The 16,292-nt window shown below is 43.1% G+C and overlaps 1 protein-coding gene across 2 annotated transcripts in view; it reads left to right on the top strand.

Annotated features, from left to right (window-relative positions):
• The window catches only part of bcas3 (BCAS3 microtubule associated cell migration factor), a 1,086,700-nt gene that overhangs the window by 216,482 nt on the left and 853,926 nt on the right, over positions 1-16,292 (top strand). For both annotated transcript variants that reach the window (XM_059655421.1, XM_059655420.1), the window contains exon 11: positions 2,367-2,450. In XM_059655421.1, the coding sequence (XP_059511404.1) occupies positions 2,367-2,450 (84 nt within the window). The remainder of the gene's footprint in view (positions 1-2,366; positions 2,451-16,292) is intronic.

The following is a 16,292-nucleotide window of genomic DNA, read 5'->3' as shown; positions in this document are numbered from 1 at the left end:
CAATTGGTAGTGTTCTCATGCATCTGCTGCCCTTGACCATCTAGATGGTGTGGTCATGAGTTGGCAGGTGTTGTCTAAGGAGCCTTTGTGAATTTTTGTAGCATATCTTGTAGATTTTGTGTACATTGCGGCTACTGAGCAATGACGGTGGAGAGAGTGAAGTTTGTGGCTGTGTTATCAATCAAACAGGCTACATTGCTCTGGTTGATGTTAAGCTTCAGGAGTATTGGAGCTGCAGGAATCCAGACAGATAGGAGTATTCCATTGCCTTCTGCCATGCCTTGTAGATGGTGGACAGGTCTTAAGGAATTCTGAGTTACTACTGCAGAATTCCTAGCCTCTCATTTGCTATTTGAGTCGCTGTATTTACATGGCTAGTTGCCAGTGTGTTTTGAAATTTCAATCATTTAGGGATGCCAGGATGATAGAACTTACTGTTTTTAGCGGTTTCTTATGCACATCTCTGTGATGAATTCATGAGAGTTTATAACTTTTCTTTAGCAAGGAGGAGATAAGTGTTGCCCTTTTACTTGGGAAGCTAAAAAAGTCCGAAATGTAGTAAAAAGTACCTTAGTCGGAGAACTCTTGTTGAGGCGGTGGATATTTCATTACTTTTGGCAAAAATATTGGACAAGATTCTCAGAAGGGATTCATGAAAAATGATCATTACATCAGTAATAATTCACTATAAGATAGTAAATGAATGAAAAAAAAGTCTGGTTGACTGAAAATTGATATTGCAATTTTAAAACAGATGCTGAAGAATGGAGAAATGCCAAAATTAAAATGGGCGGAAAGCAATAGCTTGCTTTCTGATTACTTTATGAATAAAGGAGTAGGCACTTGAAACTATTAGAAACACTGGAAAAAAATCACATTTGGAACTCAAGATCAATAGAAACAGGGAATGCATGATGGTTCTATATGAACTGAGGAATAATTGGGTGAGAACTAAGGAGAGCAAGTAATCGGTGTGTTGAGATTCAGTGATGTGAGTTGACATAAAAATCTTTCTAGAAAAGTATTTGCCTGGACTAATTATGCACACTAATTAATATTTACAGTGTACCTCTGAATTGGGACACCAAAGGGCCAGGGCAAAATTGAGCCTTGGACCTCCAAAATTAATTAGCTAAGCTGCCTGTCCCTGTAAAGCCCCTGGTAGTTTGTGAAGTTAAAAGAAATAAATATTGAGTGTCTGCCCCCTCAAGAGTAGCATGAAGGTGAGTCTCAGAAGGGAGAATGGGTGATTCATTAAATGGAGGCAACTCCTGCTTCTCCTGGACTCACAGCAATGATTTGAAGTGACAAAAAAAAAGTAACTTATCTAATAAATGTTGTTCACCAAAAATCACCAGAACTGTTCCAAATGGAGAAGACTGGCTTCTGTATCACTATTATTCAATTTTGAAGTTATGGCCTAAAACAACCATTAGCCTTTTTGCTAACATACATGATGCTACGCTAATTCAGGGGAAATTTGATCAGGGCACACAAACTTTATTTGTTTTCTAATTTAAAGTCAAATGTTCCACCTTTAACTGTGTACATCTTTATTAGAAGTGTCTATATTAACATTTATTATGGAAACTGTCTATGTAAATGTGTTATGCTATAATTACATTCTCTTGCCTATCATGATGCTAAAGCACCTCACCATTTATTGGATGTTGGGTGGTGGGGTTGTTATAGTGCTGGTACTTATAATGAAGATGTGACAGATTTACCCAGACCAATTCCATTTTGGATGTGGCAAGAGACATTTATAATTGAAAATTGACAGGAACTGTGTGCATAATAATATTATATGGGGAGGCACAGGCCTAGAGGTACAATCACTGGACTGTTAATCCAGAGACCCAGGTAACATTCTGGGAACCTCGGTTTGAATCCCATCATGGCAGATGTTCTAATGCCTAAGAGTCCAATATCTAAGAGTCTAATGATGACTGTCAGTCCATTGTCGATTGTTGGGAAAAAACCCCTCTGGTTCACTAATGTCCTTTAGGGGAGGAAACTGCCATCCTTACCTGGTCTGGCCTAGATGTGACTGCAGACCCACAGCAATGTGGCTGGCTCTTAACTGCCTTCTGGGCAATTAGGATGGACAATAAATGCTGCATGGGCCAGCAATGCCCTCATCTCGTGAATGAATAAAGGAAAAAAAATATAACTATACATTGGCGTTTGAAATGTTTGCCTTGACAAACAATAGGATGAAGTTACTGTTTTCAGTCAAAGCTTCAAATTCTCAGAAGGACAAAAAAAATTGCCACATCTTTTGGTTTCTTACAATTCAATAGGAATTTGCAGTCACTGCAAGGATTCTGCTGCTACAGCTAATATTATGTCTTTTTCCTATTCAGCTCATCCATTGCCATCGATCCCGTGGTGGGGCCTGTGGTGACAACGTCCAGTCATACACTGCAACAGTCATCAGCGCCGCCAAAGTAAGTCTCGTATTGACATGAAGGAACAATTGATCATATATTTGCTGTCCAAAATGCTGCTTGTAGGGGCATAAAATCTTTAAAGCAGAGCAAGAGCTGATAGGCTACAAAACAACAAAATGCAGTGAAGTATTACAGATGAAACTAAATTGACTTTGAATTGTTTAAATTTTTAAAGAAATGTTAACATTGTCTCCTTATTTCTTGCTTTGTAGATCATCGTGACACAGTAAGGAAAGCACATAAAATGTGTTACGGTTGACTTCTGTAATTTATTTTCTAAGTACTTGCTAGTTGGTTATTGTAAATATGCACCCTATGTAAGTATGCACCGTTGGGACAAGGAAATGGTAGAGGAGTTAAACAGATATTTTGCAACAGTTTTTATGGTGGAAGATACTTTGAACATTCCATTGATGCTAAATACTATGCAGGAGAAATTAAGTACCATCACCACCATAAAAAAGTAGCATCTGACAAACTAATCGAGCTGAAATAACTCCACAGAGGTCAGTATGTCTTCAGCATCTCACCCTTTATTTACACTTGGAGAGTCCTTGACGCTGATCCAGCTCCGTGAGAGCCATCTCTCGAGCGAACAGGATGTTTGACAGAGATAATGTGAACTGCAGATGCTGGAGAATCCAAGATAACAAAGTGTGAAGCTGGATGAACACAGCAGGCCAAGCAGCATCTCAGGAGCACAAAAGCTGATGTTTCGGGCCTAGACCCTTCATCAGAGAGGCATGCATGTTCTTATCTGTCAGCTAGGGCTTCCCGATTGGACCAGATTAACATCCTCAATCAGGGAACTCATTGAATGAGGTCTACTCGGTGACCTTGTAACAGTCAGTACATCCCTCCCTCTCTGGGTCTGAGAGCATGGCTGGTTCTTTTTTTTTGTATCACCCCTGGGGCGATTTGACACTGGGCCAGGTTCCTCCAACTCTGCCTTGATGTGGGCAGTGTGTAATGCACAGTAGCTCACCCCCTGCATCCGAAACATCTTGGAAGAACTCCGTTCTCTTCTTCAGGTTGCAAAGGCACCGAGGCAGCAACATCTGCTGTGTCCATCTCAGATTCCAAGGCATCTTCGACGCTTGACAGAGAAAGAGAGCCCACGGGTTCCAGAGCAATCTGAAAGGATGTTGAAGAGCCGGGCACATTTTGCTCCTGCACCACTTGCACTTTCGCAGCTTTCATATAGTCTACGTGCTTGTTCAGGGGCGTCTCACCTACCTGAACTTTATATGTCACTGCATTGATCATGCCTCTTTACCAATGCAGGGTCATTCCCCTAGTACCTACACCGAGCTTTGTCCCCTGAAGAAAACTCTCTCTCTTGTTTAGTGGAGTTTTGTGACCGGCAATGGTTTTTCTGATGCCATTTCAACAACCCACCATCGCCCAGGTCTGGGAGGATCATATTAAACCTGGCATGGATTTTTCACCCCATTAGCAAATCTGCTGGAGCTATCCCTGTCATTGCATTAGGTTGTGGCCTGTAAACGGACAGGAACTGGGACAGTTTGATATGTGGTGAAGCTGTAAGCTGTTTCTTTAAGCCTGCCTTCAAAGTTTAGACTGCTCTTTCTGCCATACCAATGATGCACAGAATGGAGATATCCTTATATGGCAAATACCACCTGACTTCAGAAAATATTCAAATTCCCTGTTGGTAAACATGTGTTATCTGTGACCAACATTTTCAGAAATCTGTGTATTGCAAAAGATGCGTGCAATATTTCTGTTTTGTTCTCGTAATTGACAAATGAACTCTGTGCACGCCCAGCCACTTTGAGTTGTTGTCCACAATGACCAAGAACATTGAGTCCATGAAAGGACCTGCATAGTTGACATATAACTGAGTCCAGGGTTTACCTGGACATTCCTATAACTGTGGAGGATCTGCTGGTGGTAATTTTGTCCTTGTTGGGGCTCTGGACACTGCCCCTCCAATGCAGTTTAGACTGCATCCAAGAGATGATTAGATTCCCTACTGTGTGGAAACAGGCCCTTCAGCCCAACAAGTCCACAAGCCCCTTGGAGCATCCCACCCAGACCCATCCCCCTATAACCCACACACCCCTGAACACTACGGGTAATTTAGCATGGCCGATCCACCTAGCCTGCACATCTTTGGACTGTGGGAGGAAACCGGACCACCCGGAGGAAACCCACGCAGACACGGGGAGAATGTGCAAACTCCGCACAGACAGTTACCCGAGGCTGGAATTGAACCCGGGTCCCTGTTGCTGTGAGGCTCCAGTGCTAACCACTGAGCCACCGTGCCACCCCTAAATAGGAACTGCAAATGCTGGAGATTCCGAGATAACAAAGTGTAGCGCTGGATGAACACGGCAGGCCAAGCAGCATCTTAGGAGACAAAAGCTGACGTTTCGGGCCTAGAGGGTCCTAAGATGCTGCTTGGCCTGCTGTGTTTATCCAGCTCTACACTTTGTTATCCCTTGATTGCATCGAATCCTGACCACCAGACAGAACTTCTTGCCAACGTCTTCATTTTGGAGACGTCTGGATGACCCTGGTGGAGTTTGCCAGTATCTGGCAGTGACCTTTGCTCGATACAATCACTCAGGCCCCCCATAATAATACGCCCCTACTGTAATCTGGTATCCCCAGGACTACAAAAGCTTCCAATTCTGCTTGTGGCGGCTCTCAGGTTTCTTGCATCACCACCTACTCTTCACTGTTGCCAGGACCAGATCTTTCTGCATCCAAAGTCTGATATTGTAGGCTGTAACTGAAGTACATCCAGAAAATTTAAATGCATTACGGACTGTTCTCGTGGCGTTACCATTGGTGGTGTATCTGCCAGTGGAAGGCGACTAAAGGCACCCATATTTGCTATTTGGACTCCTGGACTTTATCTGAACTTGTGATTATATACACGTAGCATTGGAGCCCACTGCTGAATTCAATTTGAAGTTATGGCAGGCACTGTCTTGTCTTCTTTAGGTCAACCTAAAGGGTTTGTGATTTGTTACTGTAACAAATACACATCTGTCAAGATTTTGGTGGAACACCTTGAGTCCAAATATGACCACCAAACCTTTCTATGCTTTGCTAACCAAGATCCTGGATGCAAACGCTATTGGGCATTTCTCTCCATTGGACCAGATTTGAGCTAAATCTACCCCGATGCCCTATAGGGAGGCATTGCTTGCCAATACCAGTTCTAGCTTGGGATCATAGAGTGCCAACACCTTAGACAAAGACAGCTGTTTCTTCACTTACCTGAAAGCTAGGTCTTCGCTCTAGGACCATTTCAAAGGCTGAACCTTTTTTAAGAGTTGATGCAAAGGTATCAGTATGGAGGCCAGGTTATGATTGAACTTTCTGTAATAATTCAGCCGCCCAAGGAATGATGTAAGCTCGGGTAAGCTCATGTCCACCTTTGTGAAGGACAGCCCTCCGTGCCAGCATTGCATATTTGCTATATGAGAGATTGGGTATTTATACAGCTGGCAGAAAACAATTTACTATTTGTGTAAAATCCTTACAAAGGCGAACAGACCATAAGGTTTCATATTTGGTACGACCAGTGCTGCCCATTCTGCAAATTGGAAAAATTTAATGATTCGTTTGCTTTCCAGCTTTCTGATTTCTGCCTCTACTTTTGCTCTTGAAGCAAATGGCACTGGGGGGGCCTTCCAGAATTGTGGAATTGCTTCCAGTCAAACATGCAAGGTGGACTTTGCTTGTTCGATAGTCCCTAGACCTTACTGAAAAAGTCCAGTTTAATTTGGACTCCACTGAATTCTAATCGAAGTATGTTGAGCCAATCAAGGTGAATCTTTCTCAATTAATTTCACCCCATCAAGCATGCGCCTGAGCCTTTTAATACAATCAGTGGTAACCGAACCAGCTGTTCCTCATATGAGATTGGAACCAAATTTGTACCCTTAATCTGTAAACGTTCCCTGCTATGGGTCTTGCACAAACTTGAGATTTGGAATTCAGAGCAAATTTCATTAAAGATTTGTTGTGTAATCACTGATACAGTCATCTCGGCAATGACCTCTAGTAGAACTGGGTGACCATTTAACCAGACTTTATTTTGATCAGTTCTGATGTGGATGGGATGCTAAGCAATTTAACTGTTCCAAATTGGATGTAGGTGGACTTCCCAGAATGTGTGCTCTCCTGAATACTGGTCTATGAGTTCTGTTACTCAGTTGAGGTCCATTGGATTCTTTTGTTGTCTTGAGTCTGCATACTGGCAGCAATTACAATGGTTTGTCAGCCCAGATCTTGAAGCAAATGCTAACCATTTGGCTGAGGCTTGCCTTTGTTTTAGGCTTTTACTGTGGGCTGACCTAGAGACTCTCTGTTCAGGATATGTCCTGTGTGAGGTTATGCAGTTGTCTTCACTCTCAAATGGTGTTCCTCAAGCTCAGTCAGACTAGTGAGGGTATCCACTTCCACTGGAATATCCTGCAACTCATATGTTCCACTTGCTGCATTTTTCAATGATAAAGCTAGTTATAGTGCATGTTTGAAATCCCGTTGGGCTTCAGCTAGTAGGTGCTTATGCATGGTTGCATCATGAATCCCATGTACCAAATGGCCTCTCAGCGTCTCATTAAAGGTTAAACCAAAGCCACATACCTCTGCCAGTCGTCTTAACTGGGACAAAAATCCCAATTCCTATACCCTAGTTCTCAACCTGCCGAGTAAAACGTATAGTGTGTTAGAATTAGAGGAAGCTTAGAGTTGTAATATTGCTTTACTAAATCCATCAACTCTTGAAAGGTTTTAGTGTCTGTTGCCTCAGGGAAAGTTAGGCTTATAATAACTGATAAAGCTGAGGGTCCACAAGTTATCAGGAAAATTACTTGTTTTTCATCCCAATAATATCCCAATATCATTTTCCTGGAATGAAATAATGCATTCATTTCAGATACTGGGCCCAGTCTTTGACGGCAGGGTCAAATGAGCGATCAATTTATCAAGGTTCCCAAATAATGTCATGATGCCAAAAATGCTTACCCTACCTCAAAGGTGACTGTTGCTTGTGAATTTCTTCAGGAGCGTGCTTTACTCTTGTCGCCAAGAGAATAACTCCACAGCAGCTGGTATCCCATCACCAAGTCGCCTTTTACTTGCATGTAGAAAGTACTTGACACTGATTCAGCTCTTAGAGTAAACAGGATGTCTGACACTCCTGTTCTTACCTGTCAGCCAGGGCTCCCTAATTGGACCAGTTTAACTGCCTGCATAAGGGAGATCATCTTCTATGAGGTTCACCTGGCTGACCTCGTTTCAGTCATTGCAGGAACTAATGACAGATAAATCTCCTGGCCCTGATGTATTGTACCCTAAGATCCTTAAAGAGTTAGTTACAGAGATAGTGGAATAATTTGTTGTAATTCTCCAAAAAACATTGAATTCTGGAGAAATAACAGAGGAATGAAAAACTGCTGATGTGACTCCAATATTCACAAAGGGCGGGATGCAAAATGTGGTTAATTATAGGTTGATTAGCCTAATATCTATTGTTAGAAAGGTATTGGAATCAATTATTAGGAAAGTAATAGCACAACATTTGGAAAGACATAATGTAATCAAGCAGAGTCAGCATGGCTTCATGAAAGGGGTATCACGTCTCACAAATTCATTAAGTGTTAAACGAGGAAATCTCAAACAGAGTGAATAGAAGGAAACTGGTGGATGTGTTATGTTTGGATTTTAGAAGGCATTTGTCAAGGTACCTCATAAAAGGTTAAGATATAAGATAAGAGCCCATGGTGTTGGAGGCAGTATTATGGCATGGATAGAAGATTGGCTCATGGACAAGAAGCGGCGATTGGGGATAAGGGGTGAGCATAAAAGTGAAAGAAAATACTGAATATGGTGAAGATTCGTCGGAAGACAAAAGATTGGGAAACCGTTAAAAACCAGCAGAGGACAATAGAGAGCAACAAATGAAGAGAAGATGAAATATGAGGGTAAGTTAGCTGGTGATATAAAAGAAGATTGCAAGAATTTTTTTGTAGATTTCTAAAAGGTGAAGACTGATGTGAAATAATTAGGCCTTTGACAAGGTACTGTACAGGAGGCTGTTAAATAAGATAAGAGCCCATGGTGGCAAGATATTGGCATGGATAGATGATTGGGAGCCTGGCAGCAGGCAGAGAGTGGGGATGAAAAGTCTTTTTCAGGATGGCAACCAGTGACTAGTGGAGTTCTGTAGGGTCAGTGTTGGGACCACAACTAGTCATATTGAATGATCTGGGTAAGGGAATTGAAGGAATTGTTGCAAAATGTGCAAATCACGGACAGTGGGTGGAGCAAAAATAGCCAGGGGGTGCCACAGAAGGACGTGGACAGGCTAGGAGAGTGCACAAAGAAGTGGCAGATGGAATACAATTTGGGAAAGTGTGAGATTATGCACTTTGGGATGAAGAAAAGACATAAGCTGTTTTTCAAATGGGGAAAGGTATGGGACATCTAAAGCAGAAAGGAACTTAGGAGTCCTAGTTTGGGATTCTCTGAAGGTTAACATGCAGGTTCATTTGGCAGGAAGGCAAATGCAATGTTAGTATTCATTTCAAGAGGGCTAGAATAAAAGTAGAGATGTAATGCCTAGGCTGTATAAAGCTCTAGTCAAACCGCATTTGGAATATTGTGAGAAATCTTGGGCCTGAGATCGAAGGAAGGATGTGCTGGCATTAGAGGGTGTCCGGGAAGGTTTTACAAAAATAATCCTGAGGATGAAGGGTGGTTGAGGAGCGGTTGAGGACTGTGGATCTGTACTCAGTGGAGTTTAGAAGTGTGAGGTGGGGTCTCATTGAAACTTACAGAATAGCTGGATTGAGTGACTAAGGAGAAGATGTTTTCACTAGTACAGGAGACTAGGATCCAAGGGCATAGCCTCTAATTGAAGGAACATATCAGTCATGATCGAACAGTGAAGCAGATCTGATTGGCCACATGGCTTACTTTTGTTCCTGTGTCTTACGGTTCTTTCTCAGATTGGTATTCTGTGACCAGTGGGGTTCTACAGAGATCATTGCTGGGACTCATATTATACATTAATGACTTGAAGGAAGGAAGTGAATGTACTGTAGTCAGATTTGCAGATGATACTAAAATAGTTTAAAAGACAGGCTGTGAGAAGGATATAGTTTATAGAGATATTGACAGGTTAAGTAAGTGGGCGAAAAAATTTGCAAATAGAGTATAATATGAGAAAAAAGTAACATTGTTCATTTTGGAAGGGGGAACAAAAGAACAGCACGAAGAGACTTAAGGCTATTGTGTATGAAACACTGAAAGCTAGCACACAGGTGCAGTAGGTAATCAGGAAGGCAATTGGCTGGGTGGTCCTTAATTCAAGGGATTGGAGTATACAAGTAGAGAAGTCTTCCTGAACAAGGCGCTGGTGAGATCACATGTAGAGTACTGTGAGCAGTTTTGGCCTCCTTATTTAGGGAAAGTTATTATTTTCGTGGAGGCAATTCAGAGAAGGCTCACTTGGATAACCCCTGGCATGCAGGGATTGTCTTGTGAGCAAAGATTAAACAGGTTGGGACTGGAGTCACTGGAGTTGTGAAGAATGAGAGGTGATCTCTTGAAATATATAGGATTCTTAAGGAGTTTGACAAGGCAAATGCTGAGGGAATGTTTCCTCTCATAGGAGAATATAAACCAGAGTAGTCCCAGAATAAAGAGTTGCCAATTTAAGACTGAGATGAGGAGGATTTTTTTTTACTGAGGGTTGTGAACCTTGGAACATCTTGCCACAGAGAGCTGTGGGAGACAGAGATCTTGTGTACATTTAAGGCTGAGATGGATAGATTCTTATCAGTGGGGTTATCAAGGGTTCTGGGAAAAAAGGCAGGAAAATGGTTCTGAGGAATGTTGGATCAGCCATGATCCTATTAGGGCAGGCTTGAGGGGCCAAACACCTACACTAATTCCTATTTCTTATGGTCTTATTAGCCTGCTGACTAGCTAACCTCACCAGCATTTTCAGTTTGCACTAGAAATTATGGGAAGGTAAGGGGATGCTTGGGAAGTAGGAGACCCTTAAAAATTAGATAACAAGAGTCCAGAGACAGTATGTTCCTGTTTGTGTGAAAGGCAAAGCTGGCAGGTGTAGTGATGCAGGATGACTGGAGAAGTTGAGCCTCTGGTCGAGAAAAAGAAGAAGGCATTTATCAGCTACAGATGGCTGGGCTTGAGTAAATCCCGAGAAGAGTAAAACGGCAGTAGGAGTATGCTTAAGAAGGAAGTTGGAATACCAAAAAGGTGACATGGGATAGCGTTGGCATATAGAGTTGAGGAGAATCCAAAGGGATTCTATAAGTATGTTAAGGGCAGAAGAGTAACAAGAGAGAATAGGGCCCCTTAAAGATCAACAAGGCCGTCTGTGTATGGAACCACAGGAGATCGGTGAGATACTAAACAAACCATTTTGCATCGGTATTTACTGTGGAGAAGGAGATGAAAGCTGGGACAGTTGGAGAAATAAACCATGATGTCTTGAAAAGAGTTCATATTACAGAGGAGGAGGTGCTGGACTTCTTAAAATGGATAAAGGTAGATAAATCCCCATGATCAAGTGTTTCACAGAACTTTGTGGGAGGTGAGGGAAAAGATTGCTGATCTCTTGCTGAGATATTTTTATCATCAACAGCCACGGGCGTGGCGCTGGAATACTGGAGACTTTGTTATTTGAGAAAGGTTGTAAGGAGAAGCCTGTGAACTATAGATTGGTGAGCCTTACATTGGTGGGGAATAAGTTGTTGGAGGGGATTCAGAGTGACAGGATTTACATGCATTTGGAAAGGCAAGGACAGATTATGGTTAGCTAGCATGGCTTTGTGCATGGGATATCATGTGGCACTAACCTGATTGAGTTTTTGAAGAGGTGACAAAAAGTTTGATGTAGGTGGATATTGTCTATAGGGACTTCAGCAAAATGTTCAGCAAGATTCCGTATGGGAGACTGGTTAGTAAGGTTAGATCACATGGAATCTGGGGGAGCTAGCCAATTGGATACAAAATTGGCTTGAAGGTAAGAGACAGAGGGTGCTGATAGAAGGTCGCTTTTCAGACTGGAGGCCTATGACCAGTGGTGTGCTTAAGGATCTCTGATGGGTCCACTGTTTATCGACATTACTATAAATGATTTGGATGTCGATATAGATGGAATGGTTCGTAAGTTTGCTGATGACACCAAAATAAATGGTGTCATGGACAGTGAAGGAGGCTATCTCAGAGTACAAAGGGACCTTGGCCAGATGAGCCGGTGGGCTGAGAAGTGGCAGGTAGAATGTAATTTAGATAATTGTGCCTTTGGTAAGGCAAACCAGCGAAGGACTGATACAGTTAATAGCAGGGTCCTGGTGAGTGTTGCCGAACAGAGAGACCTAGGGTTGCGGGTGCCTAGTTCCTAAAAGGTGGAGTTACAGTTCAACAGGGTGGTGAAGAATGCATTTAGCAGACTTGCCTTCATTGGTCAGACCATTGAATGTAGGAGACAGTAGGAACTGCAGATGCTGGAGAATCTGAGATAACAAGGTGTAGAGCTGGATGAACACCACAGGCCCAGCAGCATCAGAGGAGCAGGAAAGCTGACGTTTTGGGCCTAGACCCTTCTTCAGAAAGAAGGGTCTAGGCCCAAAACGTCAACTTTCCTGCTGCTCTGATGCTGCTTGGCCTGTGGTGTTCATCACACCTAGTTATCTCTCATCATTGAATGTAGGAGTTGGGATATCATTTTCCGGCTGTACAGGACATTAGTGAGGCCACTTTTAGAATACTGCATGCAATTCCGGTTGCCCTTCTATAGGAAGGATTTTGGTAAACTTGAGAGGGTGCAGAAAAGATTCACAAGGATGTTGCCAGCACTGGAGGGTTTGAGTTAAAAGGAGAGGTTAAATAGGCTGGGGCCTTTACCCATGGAATGTCAGAGGCTGATGTGTGACCTTATATAGGTTCATAAAAACATGAAGACACGGATAGGGTGAATAGCCAAGGTCTTTTTGCTAAGGTGGGGGAGTCCCAAATCTAGAGTGCATAGGTTTAAGGTGAGAGGAGAAAGATTTAAATGTGACTGAGGGCTAACTTTTTCACGCAGAGGATGGTTTATGTACAGAATGAGCTTCATAGGGAGTGATGGAGGAAGATGCAATTACAACATGTAAAACGTATCTGAATAATTGTATGAATTGGAAGGGTTTACAGGGATGTGAGCCAAATGGTGGCAAATGGGACTAAGTCAGATTGGGATGTCTGTTACATGTAGATGGGTTGCACTGAAGGGTCTGTTTCCATGCTATATGATGCTGTAGCTGTATTTACCCTAAAGTACTTATTTTTCTTGCCTCCTATCCAATCCAAGTGTGTTGATGTTCTCCTCAGTGTGATGCACACTGCTTTGAGAAAATGTGCTGTTATCTGCAGTGTACCTCAGAATACAGAAATGTTGAGAACTCCTGCTGTATAATATGAATAAAACAATATTAAGTTGAGGGATAGATTATCCCATTATAGTTAATGTTGAATGGCATCAGTTATGTTTTTGGAAATCTGTAATTTTTATGTATGATATGAATAAAACAATAAGTTGAGGAATAGATTATCCCATTATAGTTAATGTTGAATGGCATCAGTTATGTTTTTGGAAATTTGTAATTTTTATGAACAAGATTTCTTAATGCTGTTTCACTCTGAATTTCTAAAACACGAAGACTGCAGTGCAAAGCATGATCAATCTCTCAATAGGGGACTGTTGAAAAGCTAGCATGAAAGACTGAAATCTAGCTATTTTCCTGCCACTTTAACTTTCCTTCTCTTTTACATTCTCTGACATTTGTTGGTGCTGTATTACTGAAAATCCTCCTATATAATTGATTGCTGGTATTAATCAAGCATGAATTTATAAAGTATGTATTTGTACTGTAGTCATCTGCTAGAGGATTTTGCAGCTAAGTTAATTGCTGTTCTTACCTGCTATGCCTGCAAATGTGTGGCACATGTCACTGGACAACTGAACAAGAACCCCGACTCCCTGCATTTCTTTCTAGGACAGTGCTAATACCATTATTGCACCTCAACATCTGCCCCTAAATGTAAAACACATACATGTTGGAAATTGTATTGTCCAATTCCATGCTCCATGAGACACTTAAACTGTGGTCCTGATGAGAAATGCTGCTTCTTGAGATTATATCCACAGATCAGAGGGTTTATTCAATTTTTTGATAAAATTCACTTGCTGCCCACCTCACAATTAAATCTACCAGTGTGCTGATTTCACTAGGGACTTCAATGTCAACCGTATTTATATTCTCATTTTATTGTTCTAAACATTTATTTATTTAAGTTTAATATTTAAATATTTTGGTGAGTACTTTATTATGTATATACACCACATATCTGAAAGGTTGTGAGTCACTACAGCTCAAACATTTTCTCAAAGTCTGTTGACCAGTAGTTATCTAATTTTAATTGAAAATAAAAGCTGTACAAATTAATTGTAACAGCCAAAAGGTAAATCCCCTATAACCGAGTCATTTTTAAATGACCTATAAACAAGCCACCAGCAGTTAAACCATTTTTAAAACCAGTGATAATAAAATGTGAGGCTGGATGAACACAGCAGGCCAAGCAGCATCTCAGGAGCACATTTTGTTGTCCTGATAATTTAAGGGCACCCGTGTGATGGATGTGAGCTGAAGACAGACAAGCTGACAAAATGCAATCAGAATCATTCAATTTAATAGTCTAACAAAGATCCTCACCTCAGTTTAGAAACAAGTAAGCTATCTGCTCACACCTTTAAATATTTAGGTGATTTGCCAAATTTCTCCAGCACTGATTTTATCTCAGACATCATAAAGGATAGACAATTCCAACAGCCTGTTCAGCCATGTTGTAACACACTTCTGAGGCATGGGAACCCAGGCTTCCTGGCCCAGAAGTATGGACACTATCATTGCACCAGAAAAGCCTTTCTGTAGAAAGGATAAGGGGAGGTTAATAATACCACCTGTCTCAGAAGGATCCCAATTACCACCCCAGTCAAGTGTGAAATGAGAGCTGAGAATCTACTGGAACACAAAATTGTCAAGGGACTTTTCAAATCAGATAATTTATAAATCACTTAAAATACTGAAAAATGAAGAAGTTCTATGGTCAAAGACTGGCAAAAATGCACTCTTGCAATGCTGATAGAAGAAATGTCACAACTGTTCAAGTCACTGGTTTTAAATAGTATCAGAGATAATGGGAACTGCAGATGCTGGAGATTCCAAGATAATAAAATGTGAGGCTGGATGAACACAGCAGGCCAAGCAGCATCTCAGGAGCACAAAAGCTGACGTTTCGGGCCTAGACCCTTCATCAGAGAGGGGGATGGGGTGAGGGTTCTGGAATAAATAGGGAGAAAGGGGGAGGCGGACCGAAGATGGGGAGAAAAGAAGATAGGTGGAGAGGAGAGTATAGGTGGGGAGGTAGGGAGGGGATAGGTCAGTCCAGGGAAGACGGACAGGTCAAGGAGGTGGGATGAGGTTAGTATGTAGATGGGGGCGCGGCTCGGGGTGGGAGGAAGGGATGGGTGAGAGGAAGAACAGGTTAGGGAGGCGGAGACAGCTTGGACTGGTTTTGGGATGCAGTGGGTGGAGGGGAAGGGCTGGGCTGGTTGTGTGGTGCAGTGGGGGGAGGGGACGAACTGGGCTGGTTTTGGGATGCAGTTGGGGAAGGGGAGATTTTGAAACTGGTGAAGTCCACATTGATACCATTAGGCTGCAGGGTTCCCAGGCGGAATATGAGTTGCTGTTCCTGCAACCTTCGGGTGGCATCATTGTGGCACTGCAGGAGGCCCATGATGGACATGTCATCTAAAGAATGGGAGGGGGAGTGGAAATGGTTTGCGACTGGGAGGTGCAGTAGTTTGTTGCGAACTGAGCGGAGGTGTTCTGCAAAGCGGTCTCCAAGCCTCCGCTTGGTTTCCCCAATGTAGAGGAAGCCACACCGGGTACAGTGGATGCAGTATACCACATTGGCAGAGGTGCAGGTGAACCTCTGCTTAATGTGGAATGTCATCTTGGGGCCTATGAAAGGGGTGAGGGGGGAGGTGTGGGGGCAAGTGTAGCATTTCCTGCGGTTGCAGGGGAAGGTGCCGGGTGTGGTGGGGTTGGAGGGCAGTGTGGAGCGAACAAGGGAGTCACGGAGAGAGTGGTCACTCCGGAAAGCAGACAGGGGTGGGGATGGAAAAATGTCTTGGGTGGTGGGGTCGGATTGTAGATGGCGGAAGTGTCGGAGGATGGTGCGTTGTATCCGGAGGTTGGTGGGGTGGTGTGTGAGAACGAGGGGGATCCTCTTTGGGCGGTTGTGGCGGGGGCGGGGTGTGAGGGACGTGTTGCGGGAAATACGGGAGACGCGGTCAAGGGCGTTCTCGATCACCGTGGGGGGAAAGTTGCGGTCCTTGAAGAACTTGGACATCTGGGACGTGCGGGAGTGGAATGTCTTATCGTGGAAGCAGATGCGGTGGAGGCGGAGGAATTGGGAACAGGGGATGGAATTTTTGCAGGAGGGTGGGTGGGAGGAGGTGTATTCTAGCTAGCTGTGGGAGTCGGTGGGCTTGAAATGGACATCAGTTACAAGCTGGTTGCTTGAGATGGAGACTGAGAGGTCCAGGAAGGTGAGGGATGTGCTGGAGATGGCCCAGGTGAACTGAAGGTTGGGGTGGAAGGTGTTGGTGAAGTGGATGAACTGTTCGAGCTCCTCTGGGGAGCAAGAGGCGGCGCCGATACAGTCATCAATGTACCGGAGGAAGAGGTGGGGTTTGGGGCCTGTGTAGGTGCCCCA

This window comes from Stegostoma tigrinum, chromosome 27 (genome assembly GCF_030684315.1).
Source record: "Stegostoma tigrinum isolate sSteTig4 chromosome 27, sSteTig4.hap1, whole genome shotgun sequence".
NCBI lineage: Eukaryota > Metazoa > Chordata > Chondrichthyes > Orectolobiformes > Stegostomatidae > Stegostoma > Stegostoma tigrinum.
Note: the sequence above shows the minus strand (reverse complement) of the source record. Positions and strands in the feature narration are given on the sequence as shown.